Here is a 17,193-nt window from a genome sequence, read left to right on the forward strand (position 1 = left end):
CGGAGGAGGAGTTCACTTCTGCCTCTCCGACCAGGGTCCGTCTGAACTCTGCATGGACTATTTTGTGTCTAGTGATGAGAGTTCTAGGAAAATGTGTTGGCAGATTGATACACAGGGAAGCAAAGATATTATTCTTGGCCTGGGAGAGTCACATCAGTTAGAGTGCACGACACTACAGAAGAAAAATACTCTGGTTCATACCAGCCGGCTCTGTGACGGTGGTTACAGGTTATAAAGATGTATCAGAGTCAAGGTATGGAGAATACTACGGAAATAGAGATTCTAATCGTTTTTTGCAATTCAGAAAGCAGAGGATAAACATATGATTTTTGTGCACAGAGATAGTGCCGTTAAAGAAAAACACAGGAATGATCAGAGAGAGCGGCATCAGTCACCACAACCTTGGAAATGTTCAAACCCTTCGAGATAATCAAGTCCAGAGTGTGCCCCATATTGTGTTTGGGCTCCGTCACATGCTGAGTCAGTCCATAGTTCTCAAATACAACTCAGTTCTTTGGTCCCTCTATCCTGGGGGTTGTCAACATGAATGTTGAAATCACCAGCAATAACTACACAGTCAAAGTTAATACAGATTATAGACAGCAGTTCAGTGAAGTCGTCAAAGGATGCACAGTATTTAGGTGGCCTGTAGATAATTAGAAATATAGCTTGAGGGGAGGACCTTAGCTGAAGAGCCACATATTCAAAAGAAGCAAAGTTCCCATAAGATATTTGAGTACATTGGAGCGAGTCATTAAACAAAATGGCGACTCCACCTCCACCACGGTGTTCAGGGAAGCCGTCCGACTGAAGAAGGAGTCTTTCCGGGATATGTTATCCCAGACGACTCCGGAGGCAGTTGCAAGGTACCGAAGGAGCCCGAAGGGCTGCAGCCTCTGCCGTGAAAGAGGCAAAGCAGCGTGTGTGGGAGAAGTTCGGAGAAGACATGGAGAAGGACTTTCGGTCGGCACCAAGGTACTTCTGGAAAACCGTTCGCCACCTCAGGAGGGGAGACGGGGAACCATCCAAGCTGTGTACAGTAAGGATGGGACGCTGTTGACCTCAACTGAGGAGGTAATAGGGCGGTGGAAGGAGCACTTTGAGGAACTCCTAAATCCGACTAATACGCCCTCTATGGTAGAGGCAGAGCTGGAGGATGAGGGGGGATTGGCGTCAATTTCAGTGGTGGAGGTTGCTGAGGTAGTTAAACAACTCCACAGTGGCAAAGCCCCAGGAATTGATGAGATCCGTCCAGAAATGCTTAAAGCTCTGGGTGTGGAGAGGTTGTCTTGGTTGACACGCCTGTTCAACATTGCGTGGAAGTCTGGGACTGTGCCTAAGGAGTGGCAGACCGGGGTGGTGGTTCCCCTTTTTAAAAAGGGGGACCAGAGGGTGTCTGCCAATTACAGGCGTATCACACTTCTCAGCCTCCCCGGTAAAGTCTACTCCAAGGTGCTGGAAAGGAGGGTTCGGTCGATAGTCGAATCTCAGGTTGAAGAGGAACAATGCGGATTCCGTCCTGGTCGTGGAACAACGGACCAGATCTTTACTCTCGCAAGGATCCTGGAGGGAGCCTGGGAGTATGCCCAACCAGTCTACATGTGTTTTGTGGATCTGGAGAAGGCGTATGACCGGGTGCCCCGGGAGATACTGTGGGAGGTGCTGCGGGAGTACGGGGTGAGGGGGTCCCTTCTCAGGGCCATCCAATCTCTGGGGACAATGGAGCGGGAGATTGGTCGGAGAATCGGCACAGCAGGTGCGGTATTATATTCAATTTATCGCACCGTTGTGACGAAAAGAGAGCTGAGCCAGAAGGCAAAGCTCTCAATCTACCGGTCAGTTTTTGTTGCTACCCTCACCTATGGTCATGATGCTGGGTCATGACCGAAAGAACAAGATCCAGGGTACAAGCGGCCGAAATGGGTTTCCTCAGGAGGCCTTAGAGATAGGGTGAGAAGCTCAGTTATCCGTGAGGAGCTCGGAGTAGAGCCGCTGCTCCTTTGCGTCCAAAGGAGCCAGTTGAGGTGGTTCGGGCATCTGGTAAGGATGCCCCCTGGGCGCCTCCCTAGGGAGGTGTTCCAGGTACATCCAGCTGGGAGGAGGCCTCGGGGGAGACCCAGGACTAGGTGGAGGGATTATATCTCTAACCTGGCCTGGGAACGCCTCGGGATCCCCCAGTCGGAGCTGGTTAATGTGGCCCGGGAAAGGAAGTTTGGGGTCCCCTGCTGGAGCTGCTACCCCCGCGACCCGACCCGGATAAGCGGATGAAGATGGATGGATGGATGGATGGATTGATTAAAAATGATTTACCCGCCAGAGACCTGACGTTTAGTAAGGCTAATGTTAGTGTTAAAATAATTGTCTCGTTTTTTGGGACAGGCTGTGGCTGACGAGGAATGGATGCTAGATTCGCTAAGTTGGCAGTTACGTGCTTCTTTTTCTTGCTTAGCGGATTCACCATTCTTTTTCTATTGCCTATCCCAACATAGATTGACAAAGAATTGAATACACAGGGCCCAGGCTTGTCCTGGAAAGAGTCATGAGTGCCACTAGGCATGCAGCCTGGGCCCAGCACATATCAGTTAAAGCTTGTTTCATTTTGTACACAAGCATACTTCTCAGTCTGGTGAGAAGGAGTTAGCTGCTGTCCTTGAGGGGGCAGAGGTGCCTGGCGTTTTACTTTCAGTGGTTCAGTCAAAACGGGGTCAGTTTGATGCTGGGGGCAAATGATGGGAGAAGGTAGTGGGGCAAACTTGATTCCAGCATCTACCAGCTGCTCCATCCGGTCAGTGAACCCCAACATGTGGCAAGGGAAAAGGCGTCGGGGTTGGTAAAGGGGTTTGAGGAGTGTTGGACGGGTGAAAAGGGGGGTTGAGATTTCTTGTCTCCGTTCTGTGGTCCTCTGTGATCAAATCTTTGCTCAGGTGGGGGCTGTGGTGGATCACTGCTGCACTTTGTTGTGTCTTCCTCTTGTTTTGTTTTATCTTGTCTCGTGAGACTGTCCTCCCCCAAAAAAATGGAAATATGCTGGCTCTATACACGCTAAAAGTACGTAGTAGTAGTAATAGTAGTAGTATGGGTTTGGTGATTTCGGGGCTGTTTCATGTCAAACAAAAAATCTTACTCTTTAACTAAAAGGTCTATCTCTGTAGGGATCCTTTCATAATGTTGAATAATCTGAGTCTGTCAATGTTTGTGTGTCTTTCCCCCCCCCATGTTTTAGGAGATATGATGTATATATTCCAAAGTTCTCCATCAAGACTTCCTACAACCTGAATGATGTGCTGACAGAAATGGGAATGACAGACATGTTTGGTGATCGTGCAAATCTGAGAGGCATTTCAGAGGAGCAAGGACTGGCAGTCTCAGAAGTCAGTAAACAGATCATACGTTTTATGTTATTTCACACATCTTCCATTCGTCTGTCGTCTCACTTACTCTGCGTTGCACCGCAGGTTGTGCACAAAGCTACGCTGGACGTGGATGAGGCCGGAGTTCAATCGTCCATTCATGGTCCTCATCACTGAACGCAACACTGAAAAAATCCTCTTCTTGGGCAAGAACCATCTGATGGATCATCACTTTAGCTGTTGCAGCTCATATAAAGGAATCAGAAAAACTTGCTTTGTCTCTTGCTTTATTGAGAGTGTAAACAGTTTTTATATAATCTTTGAAGGTAAAATAATGTAGGGATAAAATATGATCAACTTCCATAAACATTTGGTATTCATTTTATAACCGATCAGATTTAAAAAATGCAATAGAGCTCAACTGTGACCGCCCACTTCTTGTACCGTTCTGGGTATTCAAATCTTTTATATGTACTAGTACTACTTCGACAGTGTACAAGTCCTGCATTGAAAAGGTTACTTTAGTAAAAGTCTAAGTATCATCAGGAAAATGTACTTAATGCAGATAAATCCTCACATTTTGGAAACTGGGAACAGTTTATTTCATACAGACTTGTGTCTTCTACAGGAGCAGAAACTGTTTCACAACCTCACAGCTCGGGGTCAGTCTACCTTTGATGGTTTAGACATCTGCTCTGGTCAAAGGCTGACGCTACGCTGGATTGAATGTGTAAGTAGGAATAGTTGAAGCCAAGAATGGGTTGATTTGGTATGAAGGTCATTGAGAAGTAAAATGTTTGAAAGATGGGCAACACATTTATAGAAAGATGTGACTAAACTAGAAATCATGTAAATGTGTTAAGGTAAAAAGGTTGCCATGACTTCTATTTTGACTGAGATGAGGCTCTGGAGCGCCTTTAAATGCCTCACATCTTCAAAATGAAACGCTGTCTCCTTAAAAATACTAAGCTATTAACAGCTTAGCATACTATGCACTAAAAAGGTATGTAAAGGCTTTAGGCTGCCCTACACTTTATTGTAGCCCCAGTTTAATATGCAACTTCATTTCTTACAATATTAGTAGTAGGGGGTCCCTGCTCCATCTCTCTTTCAGTTAAGGGGAACTTAGCTTAAACGTTGAAGAACCCTGCTCTAGAACATTGTAAATGTAGATGTAAGCCTATGAAAGAAAGAGCTGTAGTAGCTGTACAAACTGAACAGTGTGTACATGGTACATCCCAAAATGTACTATTAGATGCAAATGCTTCATTTTGAGAGGTTTACTGGCATTTTGAATACAGGGTTTCATTTTGAAGAAATGAGGCATTTAGCATTTTGTGTGTGCAGTTTGGGGAAATGTGTGTAGAGGACAGTTTTGAAAACATGTAAGCAGTTGGAACAAACTAACTCCAGAAATACCTGGAGAATAACAGCAACAGGCCTTCTTCTGCCGGCTACTGTCCTGACATTTTTTACAGTACACACACAATTGTTGCACAGGATGTCCTCTCTCACGGTATTAAACATCAATAGTAACTGTTTGAGCTAGAAGCAGGAGTTTAAAAGGCGCTCCAGAGCCTCATCTCTGAAAATAACAGAAATCATGGCAACTGTTAACTAAAAGTTGGTAACAGAAGTAATGACTTACTGCTTTACCTTGTTAACACATTTACATGATTTCCAGTTTAGTCAGCTCATTCTAAAAATGTGTTGCCCATGTTTCAAACATTTTCTCAATGACATTCATGCCAAAATCAACCCATTCTTGGTTTCAACTATTCCTACACTTTCAAGCCAGCAATCAAGTGTAGCGTCAGCCTTTGACCAGAGCAGTCACTCTAGTTCTGTCTCAACTTTAAAAAATCCATTTCCTCTATAAGTATTTTCATTATTAACCATTTTTCTGCATTAAGTATTTTACCTGATGATACTTATGGATCATTACTGAAGTAACATTTCCAATGCAGGACTTGTACTTTTACTTGAACCAGAGCAGTTCAAAAAGTGGGCGCTCAGTGTTCATTTCTATTGTATTTCTTTTTTTAAAATCTGATCCGTTCTAAATGAATACCAAATGCTTATGCAAGTTGATCATATTTTATCCCTACATTTAATCTTCAAAGAAATATATAAAAACTGTTCACTCAATAAAGCACGAGACAACAAAGCAAGTTTTTCTGACTCCTTTATATGAGCTGCAACAGCTGTGCTCGAGCAAACACCAAGTGATGACCATCAGATGGTTGGGTTGATAATCTTGCCCAAGAAGAGGATTTCCTCCGTGTTGCGTTCAGTGATGAGGACCATGAATGGACTATTGAACTTCAACACAGGGGCAGGGGCCGGGAGGGCAGTCAGTGGGGAAATATAGGTCCAGCTTGAAAAAATACCAGTGTTTATTCAGATATCTCTGAGAGTAACCAAAAAGCCCACATACTCATCAGATTCACATCATAGTAAACTTCAGACAATACCTCCAGTACAATCAGTTTACTCATTAAAACAAACAATGGAGCTGAACTTTTGAACTTTTGTCTTAGTTCACAATGATGACGATGCATACAGCCGTGGGTCTCTGGGTCCTATCAGCGGTGATCTGCGTCTGCAGTGCCAACAGCGTCTCCCTGGTGAACAAAGCAAACCAAGAGTTTTCCTTCCGGCTCTACAGGAAGTTAGCAGCTCATGCTGACTCTCAGGGAGAGAATATCTTCTTCTCCCCGTTTTGTGTGTCGGCCGCCTTGGCTATGTTGTCCGTGGGAGCGCAGGGGGTGACGCACCGTCAGCTTTTCAGTGGTCTGGGCTTCAACACCTTCCTCCTGACGCAGACCGACGTGGACCGGGCCTTTCAGATGTTCCTCCAGAGGGCCAACAACACATCTCAGGACGCCAGCAAAGGGACCGCCGTGTTCGTGGACAACAGCTTCAAGCCAAAGCCGGAGTTCCTGCAGACCCTGAAGCAGTCGTACTTCGCAGATGGGTTCAATGTGGACTTCACCAAAACCACAGAGAGTGTTGATACCATCAATAAATATGTGGAGGAGAAGACCAACGGGAAGATTGAAAAGCTGGTGGAAAGCCTGGATCCAAACACAGTCATGTATCTCATCAGCTACATCTACTACAAAGGTAAGAAGGTCCTGTGGGATAAGATCTAGTCAGTCTGTAATCTATTGTAGTAATGTAAGATCTGTTTACATATTTTGAGGTTGACGTATCAAACAAGTTGTGTATTATTTCTGCTCACTATCTAACAGGAAAGTGGGCGACTCAGTTTGACCCTAAACTCACCGAGCAGGACGACTTCAACGTGGACGAGAACACCAAGGTTTGAGTTTTGATTTGAGTCCCAGTAATTAACAGGGACGGAGCCGGACATGGTAAACATTTGGGGTTCACCCCATACCTAGAGCGGGGATCTGTTGGGAATTCATTTACTGCATGTATGGTCATCGTCCAGGTTCCAACTGTCATGATGAATATGGAGGATAGTTTCAACGCCTATCAAGACCACGAGCTGAACGTGATGGTCCTTGAGCTCCCCTTCAACAGCGCCTACTCCATGCTGCTGATGTTGCCTGACGTCATGTCAACGCTGGAGAACGTAATCTCCCCGACCCACGTCACCAAATGGTTGAAGGCTATGAGACTCAAGTTGGGACAATCTTAATGTGTTCTAAAATGTGGAAGGTTTGACACTGAATAAGGTACCCAGCTTTGTCCTTTCTAATAGGCTGTCCTTCCTTTCCCCCCCCCCCCTGTTTTTAGGAGATATGATGTATATATTCCAAAGTTCTCCATCAAGACTTCCTACAACCTCAACAATGTGCTGTCAGAAATGGGAATGACAGACATGTTTGGTGATCGTGCAAATTTGAGAGGCATTTCAGAGGGAGCAAGGACTGTCAGTCTCAGAAGTAAGTAAACAGAGCATATGTTTTATTTCTCACACATTCCATTCATCTGTCATCTCACTTTCTCTGCGTTGCACCGCAGGTTGTGCACAAAGCTACGCTGGACGTGGACGAGGCCGGAGCCAAAGCTTCGGCTGCCACAGGCATCGGAGTCATCGTGGAGTCTGCTGTCCTGAACCCTGACCCGGTCCCTGTGTTGAAGTTCAATCGTCCATTCATGGTGATCATCACTGAACGCAACACTAAAGAAATCCTCTTCTTGGGCAAGATTATCAACCCAACCATCTGATGGATCACCACTTTGTTTGCTTGAGCACAGCTGTTGCATCTCATAAAAGGAGTCAGAAAAACTTGCTTTGTCTCTTGCTTTATTGAGAGTTTAAACAGTTCTTATATAATCTTTGAAGGTAAAATAATGTAGGGATAAAATATGATCAACTTCCATAAACATTTGGTATTCATTTTATAACCAGATTTAAAAAAAATGCAATGGAGCTCAACTGTGACCGCCCACTTCTTGTACCGTTCTGGGTATTAAAATCTTTTACATATGTAATAGTACTACGACAGTGTACAAGTCCTGCAGTGAAAAGGTTACTTTAGTAAAAGTCAGTATCATCAGGAAAATGTACTTAATGCAGATAAATCCTCACATTTGGGAAACTGGGAACAGCTGATTTCATACAGACTTGTGTCTTTTACAGGAGTAGAAATGGTTTCACAACCTCACAGCTTGGGGTCAGTCTACCTTTGATAGTTTAGACATTGTGGCTAATGAAAATACTTAGAGGAAATGGATTTTTAAAGTTGATGGGACAGAACTAGAGTGACTGCTCTGGTCAAAGGCTGAAGCTATGCTGGCTTGAATGTGTAAGAAGTAGAAATAGTTGAAACCAAGAATGGGTTGATTTGGTATGAATGTCATTGAGAAGTAAAATGATTGAAAGATGGGCAACACATTTATAGAAAGATGTGACTAAACTAGAAATCATGTAAATGTGTTAAGGTAAAAGGTTGCCATGACTTCTATTTTGACTGAGATGAGGCTCTGGAGTGCCTTTTTAAATGCCTCACATCTTCAAAATGAAATGCTGTCTCCTGAAATACTAAGCTATTAACAGCTGTGGTGGAAGTTTCTGTTCAGCGAGGGAGGAATTTGGGTGAAGAAGAGACCTTGTTGAAACAAAATAAAGACAGGCTGCAAACTGGATTAAAAGTTTAGGTATTCGGTGGAAGGGTTTAATTATTTTCTCGAGAACAATCAAACAATGACAAGAACAGCAATTCACAATGAACAGAGTTACAAAGTGACAACAGTTCTGTGCCTCGCGTAACATATGCCATCTCCTTATGAACCATTTTCCCAGCCGAAACACGACCATGTTTGGAAGACATTCTAATCTTGAATACTGCTGTCTAAAGCTGTTCCTGTACATCTGTCTAGTGCGTCAAAAGGCTCCAACCTTAAGTTCGGGCAAACTGACCTTTTATATCTCTGGAGGCGCCTGTGTTTTGTTACCATTTGCTTACAGTGGAGAATTACAGTGTCATAACATTTTCAGCTATCTTCAACACTGGAGGACTTACTTTCAGGAAATATCTTTAGGAGACACATGTTTCAGAGGCCTATTTTAAGGATCTACTTATAATTAAAAATTACTCAATAGATGAACAATCATTGTTAAGAAAATCATGGTCTATGTAATTTTTCCATTACATTCCCTACTTTTGATTACAACCTTAATCATTACGTGTGGAGGAGGGTAGGGCGGGAGGTCGAGCAGCGGATCCACCCTGTTTCATGCTCGGATACAGAGAAAATGCAAACGTGTCAGTGGCAATCTCTGGTTTTTCTAGTTTCTGTGTTTCAACAAAATTACCAGTTTCTCCCTTAGATACCAGTTTTTTCATCTGCTTTCTTTCCCTGCCTGTGGCTTCCTTCATCCACTGATTAAAACATTCTTTGTTTTTTTTCTATTTGAATCAGATCTTGGTTGCTAATCATTTTTCCCCCTTTCAATATTTTTTCTTCTTCTTCTAAATCCTGTTTTAGCATTCTGAGTTTACCTGTGCTTAAAGAACCATTTTCAGGAAACCCGTGTTTTGTTGTCCAATAAGTCAGACATTCTAAAGATTTCGGCCCAAATTTTTTCATCATCTCATCCACCACTGGCCCTGAAGGAACGTGTGACGTTGTGCTCCTGTTACCCATTTTCCCAAAAATAGATAACAACCAGTCGAAGTACTTCTTTACGTATAATCGTCACTATACGGCCCAGTTTAGTTCACGGTAAACTTTGTGGAAAAACCTGTAAACAGCTGCAACTAAATTTAAGCTGCAATGACTGCTTATCTGTGATAGATTTCCTAAACACTAAAAATCCGGACAAACAGCTACGATGACTGTTTATCTGTGATAGATTTATAAAACGCTTAAATCCTGACGAACAGCTACGATGACTGTTTATCCGTATGATTTTAAAATCTATCTGTCACCCCGTTCTAGTCCGGATTGGATGAAATGATGACAACTGGCGCTCTTATCTGTTATACTAAACAACCTGGGTGCCAAAGAAAACTCTCTTTTCCTGTTTTGTACACAACCCAAAATTTTCCCAAAGCAAAAATAGACTTTCACCGAATACCCTCAGTGAAGCCACGGTCAATATCTCTGTCTCACAGACTGTCTCAATATCCAATTCAAATTGTTAATAGTTGAAACTTCAACTTACCCCCGCTGGTTGAAATTGCTTCCTTTTCGTTTGGATTTCAGAGTGGAATCAGCGAGCCCTCCGTGGTTTCTGACCCTCTGTCTCTCAAAGATGTTTTGGCGAGGTTTAGAGGCAGGTGATCATCAGATCCCTGGAGTGTACTATCATCAGTCGCCCGGGGAGTCCCGATCTGATCCCTCCTTGAAATCCTGCCGACAACGCCAAGTTTGTGGTGGAAGTTTCTGTTCAGCGAGGGAGGAATTTGGGTGAAGAAGAGACTTTGTTGAAACAAAATAAAGACAGGCTGCAAACTGGATTAAAAGTTTAGGTGGAAGGGTTTAATTAGAGAACAACCAAACAATGACAAGAACAGCAATTCACAATGAACAGAGTTACAAAGTGACAACAGTTCTGTGTCTCGCGTAACATATGACATCTCCTTATGAACCATTTTCCCAGCCGAAACACGACCATGTTTGGAAGACATTCTAATCTTGAACACTGCTGTCTGAAGCTGTTCCTGTACATCTGTCTAGTGCGTCAAAAGGCTCCAACCTTAAGTTCGGGCAAACTGACCTTTTATATCTCTGGAGGCGCCTGTGTTTTGTTACCATTTGCTTACAGTGGAGAATTACAGTGTCATAACATTTTCAGCTATCTTCAACACTGGAGGACTTACTTTCAGGAAATATCTTTAGGAGACACATGTTTCAGAGGCCTATTTTAAGGATCTACTTATAATTAAAAATTACTCAATAGATGAACAATCATTGTTAAGAAAATCATGGTCTATGTAATTTTTCCATTACACAGCTTAGCATACTATGCACTAAAAAGGTATGTAAAGGCTTTAGGCTGCCCTACACTTTATTGTAGCCCCAGTTTAATATGCAACTTCATTTCTTACAATATTAGTAGTAGGGGGTCCCTGCTCCATCTCTCTTTCAGTTAAGGGGAACTTAGCTTAAACGTTGAAGAACCCTGCTCTAGAACATTGTAAATGTAGATGTAAGCCTATGAAAGAAAGAGCTGTACAAACTGAACAGTGTGTACATGGTACATCCCAAAATGTACTATTACTATTTGCCATTTGATGCAAATGCTTCATTTTGAGATGTTTATGGCATTTTGAATACAGTGTTTCATTTTGAAGATGTGAGGCATTTAGCATTTTGTGTGTGCAGTTTGGGGAAATGTGTGTAGAGAGTTTTGAAAACGTGTAAGCAGTTGGAACAAACTAACTCCAGAAATACCTGGAGAATAACAGCATTTTTTACAGTACACACCATTGTTGCACAGGATGTCCTCTCTCTCACGGTATTAAACATTAAGCGATAGGAGTAACGGTTTTTGAGGTCGAAGCACGAGTTTTATGGTGCTCCAGAGCCTCATCTCTGAAAAATAACAGAAATCATGGCAACAGTTAACTAAAGTTGGTAACAGAAGTAATAACTTACTACTTTACCTTGTTAACACATTTACATGATTTCCAGTTTAGTCAGCTCTTTCTAAAAATGTGTTGCCCATGTTTCAAACATTTTCTCAATGACATTCATACCAAAAATCCTTGGTTTCAACTATTCCTACTTCTTACACTTTCAAGCCAGCAATCCAGTGTAGCATCAGCCTTTGACCAGAGCGGTCACTCTAGTTTTGTGTCCCATTAACTTTAAAAATCCAATTCATTTCCTCTATAAGCATTTTCATTATTAGCCACGATGTCTAAACCATCGAAGGTAGACTGACCGAGCTGTGAGGTTGTGAAACCGTTTCTACTCCTGTAAAAGACACAAGTCTGTATGAAATCAACTGTTCCCAGTTTCCCAAATGTGAAGATTTTTCTGCATCAAGTACTTTTTCCTGATGATACTTATGGATTTTTACTGAAGTAACATTTCCAATGCAGGACTTGTACTTTTACAGTGTGGACGTAGTACTTTTACTTGAACCAGAGCAGTTCAAAAAGTGGGCGCTCAGTGTTCATTTCTATTGTATTTCTTTTTTTTAAATCTGATCCGTTCTAAATGAATACCAAATGCTTATGCAAGTTGATCATATTTTATCCTACATTATTTAATCTTCAAAGAAATATAAGAACTGTTCACTCAATAAAGCACGAGACAACAAAGCAAGTTTTTCTGACTCCTTTATATGAGCTGCAACAGCTGTGCTCGAGCAAACACCAAGTGATGACCATCAGATGGTTGGGTTGATAATCTTGCCCAAGAAGAGGATTTCCTCCGTGTTGCGTTCAGTGATGAGGACCATGAATGGACTATTGAACTTCAACACAGGGGCAGGGGCCGGGAGGGCAGTCAGTGAGATCCCGATGCCTGTGGCCGCTGCAGCGGTGGCTCCGGCCTCATCCACGTCCAGCGTAGCTTTGTGCACAACCTGCGGTGCAACGCAGAGAAAGTGAGACAACAGGAAGATGATTGAAATAAAACCCATGCTCCGTTTACTTACTTCTGAGACTGCCAGTCCTTGCTCCTCTGAAATGCCTCTCAAATTTGCACGATCACCAAACATGTCTGTCATTCCCATTTCTGACAGCACATTGTTGAGGTTGTAGGAAGTCTTGATGGAGAACTTTGGAATATATACATCATATCTCCTAAAAACAGGGGGGGGAAGAAGAGACAGTCATTGAATCTGACTAGGGCAGGAGTTTCATTTGGCTATGAGGGCCTTATCCCTACAGACAGACCTTTTAGTTAAAGAGTAAGATCCTTTTAGTTTAACATTAAACAGCCCCGAAATCACCAACTTTTCAAATACTAGTACTTTTAGGGTGTATATAGAGCCAGCATATTTCCATTTTTTGGGGGAGGACAGTCTATTGGACAGGACAAAGCTGGGTACTTTATTCAGTGTCAAACCTTCCACATATTAGAAGCATAAATTAAGATTGTCCCAACCTGAGTCGCATAGCCTTCAACCATTTGGTGACGTGGTCCGGGGAGATGGAGTTCTCCAGCCTTGACATGACGTCAGGCAACATCAGCAGCATGGAGTAGGGGCCGTTGAAGGGGAGCTGAAGGACCGTCGTGTCCAGCTCATAGTCTTCATAGGTATGAAAACGATGCTCCAGATTCATCATGACGGCTTGAACCTGGACGATGAGAATTTCAGAAAAAGAAAAAAAGTAGGGCGTTATTAAAAAAAGAGTTCATACATCTTCCGTCAAAACACCAAACACGGCCGGACCCAAGAGTCACACACCCGATCGACAACGATCTTTGCCATTGACAAAGACAACCAAACTTTGTCTTATCTAATGTAGCGCTAGTAGCCTTCTTCCCAGTGCCTTGCCATGGGGATATAATCCATCCCCCATGTCAACGGGAGCCTTTTCCTTTAAACGTAAGCGAACCAAAAACGAGAGATGCACCGAATCCAGGATCGGGCTTCGGCTGAATATTGGGCTTTTTGACGTGGTTTGGTTTCTGCCGAACCTTAGAATTTTAACTACCGAACCCTACACGTGCTATGCGCGTCGACGTAATGGCGGCGCTGTCGATTACGGGAAGGTGTTTACGTAGGTAGAGGGTCCAATGCAGCAGGCTGTGAGAAAGTGGAAATGGAACTGGTGAGCAGAAAGTGTTGTTTGGCAGTACTTTCAGTCAAAAGGCCATTCAAGTCCAGCTACATGTTCAATTAACAATGCTGATTTGAGCATTCCCACCAGACACACCCTCTAGGTTGAGACTGAACCCAATGTTTACAACGTCTGGCTCTGCCCCTGTTAATTACTGGGACGCAAATCCATTCAGAATTAAGAGTGAAAATCTGAACCTTGGTGTTCGCGTCCACGTTGAAGTCGTCCTGCTTGGTGAGCTCAGGGTCAAACGAAGTCGCCCACTTTCCTGTCAGACAACGAGCAGAAATAAAACTTCTGGTTTGATACGTTCAATTTAACATCAAAATATATAAACAGATCTTACATTAGATTACAGACTGACTACATCTCATCCCACAGGACCTTCTTACCTTTGTAGTAGATGTAGCTGATGAGATACATGACTGTGTTTGGATCCAGGCTTCCCACCAGCTTGTCAATCTTCCCGTTGGTCTTCTCCTCCACGTACTTATTGATGGTATCAGCACTTTCTGTGGTTTGGCTGAAGTCCACATTGAACCCATCTGCGAAGTACGACTGCTTCAGGGTCTGCAGGAACTCCGGCTTTGGCTTGAAGCCGTTGTCCACAAACACGGCGGTCCCTTTGCTGGCATCCTGAGATGTGTTGGCCCTCTGGAGCAACGTCTGGAAGGCCTGGTCCACGTCTGTCTGAGTCAGAAGGGAGCTGATGAAGCCCAGACCACTGAAAAGCTGACGGTGCGTCTCCCCCTGCGCTCCCACGGACAACGCAGCCAAGGCGGCCGACACACTAGCCGGGGAGAAAAAGATATTCTTTCCCCGTGAGTCAGCATGAGCTGCTAACTTCCTGTAGAGTCGGAAGGAAAACTCTTTGGTTTGCTTTGTTCACCAGGGAGACGCTGTTGGCGCTGCAGACGCAGATCACCGCTGATAGGACCCAGAGACCCACGGCTGTATGCATCATCATGGTGAACTAAGACAAAAAGTTCAAAAGTTCAGCTTCGATGTTTGTTTTAATGAGGACACTGATTTTGTACTGGATGTATTTTCTGAAGGTTTAGTATAATGTGAATCTGATGAGCATGTGGGCGGTTTGGTTACTCTCAATAAATCTGATTAAAGGGTGGTATTTTTCAAGCTAAGTGACGGATGGGAACAAAGTCTTTGAAACTGGTCCAGTATTAACAGAGAATGCTGTATCATGAAGCTGTGAACCAAGCTGTAATGTTACCCTACAGAACAAATATTCAGCATCAGTCAGCGTCCACTAAAAATTCAGTTGTTGCTGCTGACAGACTCCGATTATTTTAAGTGCCTGACAACATTATGGAAAGGATCCCTACAAAAGCAGACCTATGTTAAAGAGTAAGATCCTTTTAGTTTAACATGAGACGGCCCCGAAATCACCAAACTCCATGTAAATAATCAGTACTTCTATTATCGTAAAAGACACTTCATTCAAAGTGGACAGAAACTAATTAAAACTAGCTAAAGCCGTCTTGGCTCATCTTTCCACTGTTCCAACAATCACCACTCTGGTTTGGTTGAAATAAACCCTTAATTCACCCATTTACATGTGGAGATATGCTGGCTCTATACACGCTAAAAGTCCTGATTATTTACATGGAGTCTGGTGGAGATATGCTGGCTCTATACACGCTAAAAGTCCTGATGTGTGAATCACCCTAAACAATTATACCAATCACAACTCAGGCTTCTTACCTCTCCGACCAGAGAAACAACTCAACGCAAATAAGCAACACCAAACTGCTGCAATACCAATTAGTATCATCAGTGGTGGAGGGAGTGCATGAGTGAATAACAACATAGACAAACCTCAAAAACAAACCTTTTCTGGATGTGAAGATTGAGAGAGATCTCCAGAACTGAATCTCCAGCCCTCTTTAAAGGACAAAGAGTCAATCAAGCAAATGTGAACCAGGTGTAGACTACCACACCTCTGCCTGCCTCCTTCTTCATCTTCTTCTTTTTTGTATGGTGGTTGGGAACCAGCTTTTTGGAGCATTACCGCCACCATCTGTTTGACTTCAGCTTTACCGTATTTAATATCCACCTCTATATCAGGCTTCTCTGCTGCTTTCTTCGCACATTTATCTTCCAATTCATTACCTCTTACACCTATATGAGCTGGTACCCATATAAATGTAGTACTAATACCAGACTTAAGCAGGTTGTTAGCTAGTTGCATTATTTCATACACTATGTCCTGTCTAGACTCAGAATGAAGATACTTCAATGCTCATTTTGTGGACTAAATTTAACTGTAATCTCAGCCGAAACAAGTGGTAGCTCGCGGTGCTCTGCTCACTGTCATCTGTTTTGACTGAACCACCAACTACCGCTGAATTAACAGAGGACATATAGCCGGGCGGTAGGATGCTCTGGAGCTGCTTAAAGAACTGGCAACATGCCGCTCGGTGTCCTGGAGCTCGTAGGCTGCTGGCGTCATGTGACCAGCCAGCGTCACGTGACCAGCTGGCGGTCTCCTAATTTCATAGGATGTACATTTTCATGCGATATCATACGGACCTGTTCATGAGAATGCGTTTGATCATAAATTACCTGTAACAGCAAACGAGACTCGAGTACGATTTTTCCCCACCAATTCACAGAATGATTTTTCGGCAGGTAGACGGCCCGACAGTAATACATTCTGAAGGGTCACAGATTTCGGTGTAACACCGGAAAAGCCTGCGTTAACGTATCCAGCCAGGGAAAAAGAAGCAGATTTCTTGATATATGCCTTAACTGTATTTTAATGTTATCTCAGAAGGTATCTGCTGTCGTTATGGCTGATACTGGGGCAGGACCATCACAGGAAAGAAGGAAATTAAACAAAGAACTAAAAGCTTAAAGGGAAAGGAAAGATGACGGGCGACAACGTGAGTGACACACGGTCGGGCTTTCAACAGATGGAGACAATTACAGGATTGAAACCGACCCGGAATTGGCCCTCAGGTATGTAATAAGTCTATTTCATTCATAAAATAACTTTACAATGCGCGATATGGTTGTACGTCAGTAACCAACATTAGATGACGTCCCCCCTTCCATTAAGCGCTGACATTTTATTCCTTTTAGTCTGTGTTGGCCTACTATTTTCTTTTTTTTTATACTTTATTTTTCTTTAAGACACAGAACAAACACTTGGTCACCTATGCAGTACTGCATACAAACTTTACACTAATACGTGTCAGTTCAATGCAGTAAATGATCATTAATCAGCCCAAAGTCCATCCATCCATCTTCATCCGCTTATCCGGGGTCGGGTCGCGGGGGTAGCAGCTCCAGCAGGGGACCCCAAACTTCCCTTTCCCGGGCCACATTAACCAGCTCCGACTGGGGGATCCCGAGGCGTTCCCAGGCCAGGTTAGAGATATAATCCCTCCACCTAGTCCTGGGTCTCCCCCGAGGCCTCCTCCCAGCTGGACGTGCCTGGAACACCTCCCTAGGGAGGCGCCCAGGGGGCATCCTTACCAGATGCCCGAACCACCTCAACTGGCTCCTTTGGACGCAAAGGAGCAGCGGCTCTACTCCGAGCTCCTCACGGATAACTGAGCATCTCACCCTATCTCTAAGGGAGACGCCAGCTATCCTCCTGA

The 17,193-nt window shown here is 43.6% G+C and overlaps 1 protein-coding gene and 1 pseudogene across 2 annotated transcripts; one reads left to right on the forward strand and one right to left on the reverse strand.

The window, feature by feature from the left end:
• The first annotated feature begins 6,079 nt into the window (after positions 1-6,079).
• On the forward strand, positions 6,080-7,550 carry LOC144517726 (hibernation-specific plasma protein HP-55-like). Its single transcript, XM_078249852.1, is given in 6 exon segments — positions 6,080-6,476; positions 6,605-6,675; positions 6,808-7,001; positions 7,116-7,239; positions 7,241-7,264; positions 7,344-7,550. Coding segments are annotated over 6 exon segments (1,002 nt in total). The 5' UTR covers positions 6,080-6,094.
• A 4,618-nt stretch (positions 7,551-12,168) lies between these two features.
• Positions 12,169-14,537, reverse strand: LOC144517727 (alpha-1-antitrypsin-like protein CM55-MS; annotated as a pseudogene). Its single transcript, XR_013501964.1, has 5 exons — positions 13,963-14,537; positions 13,768-13,838; positions 12,891-13,084; positions 12,439-12,586; positions 12,169-12,366 (listed from the first exon to the last, which is right to left on the reverse strand). The product of XR_013501964.1 is annotated as an alpha-1-antitrypsin-like protein CM55-MS (transcript).
• Between the last annotated feature and the right edge of the window lie 2,656 nt (positions 14,538-17,193).

This window comes from Sander vitreus, chromosome 5 (assembly GCF_031162955.1).
Source record: "Sander vitreus isolate 19-12246 chromosome 5, sanVit1, whole genome shotgun sequence".
NCBI classification, from domain to species: Eukaryota; Metazoa; Chordata; class Actinopteri; order Perciformes; family Percidae; genus Sander; species Sander vitreus.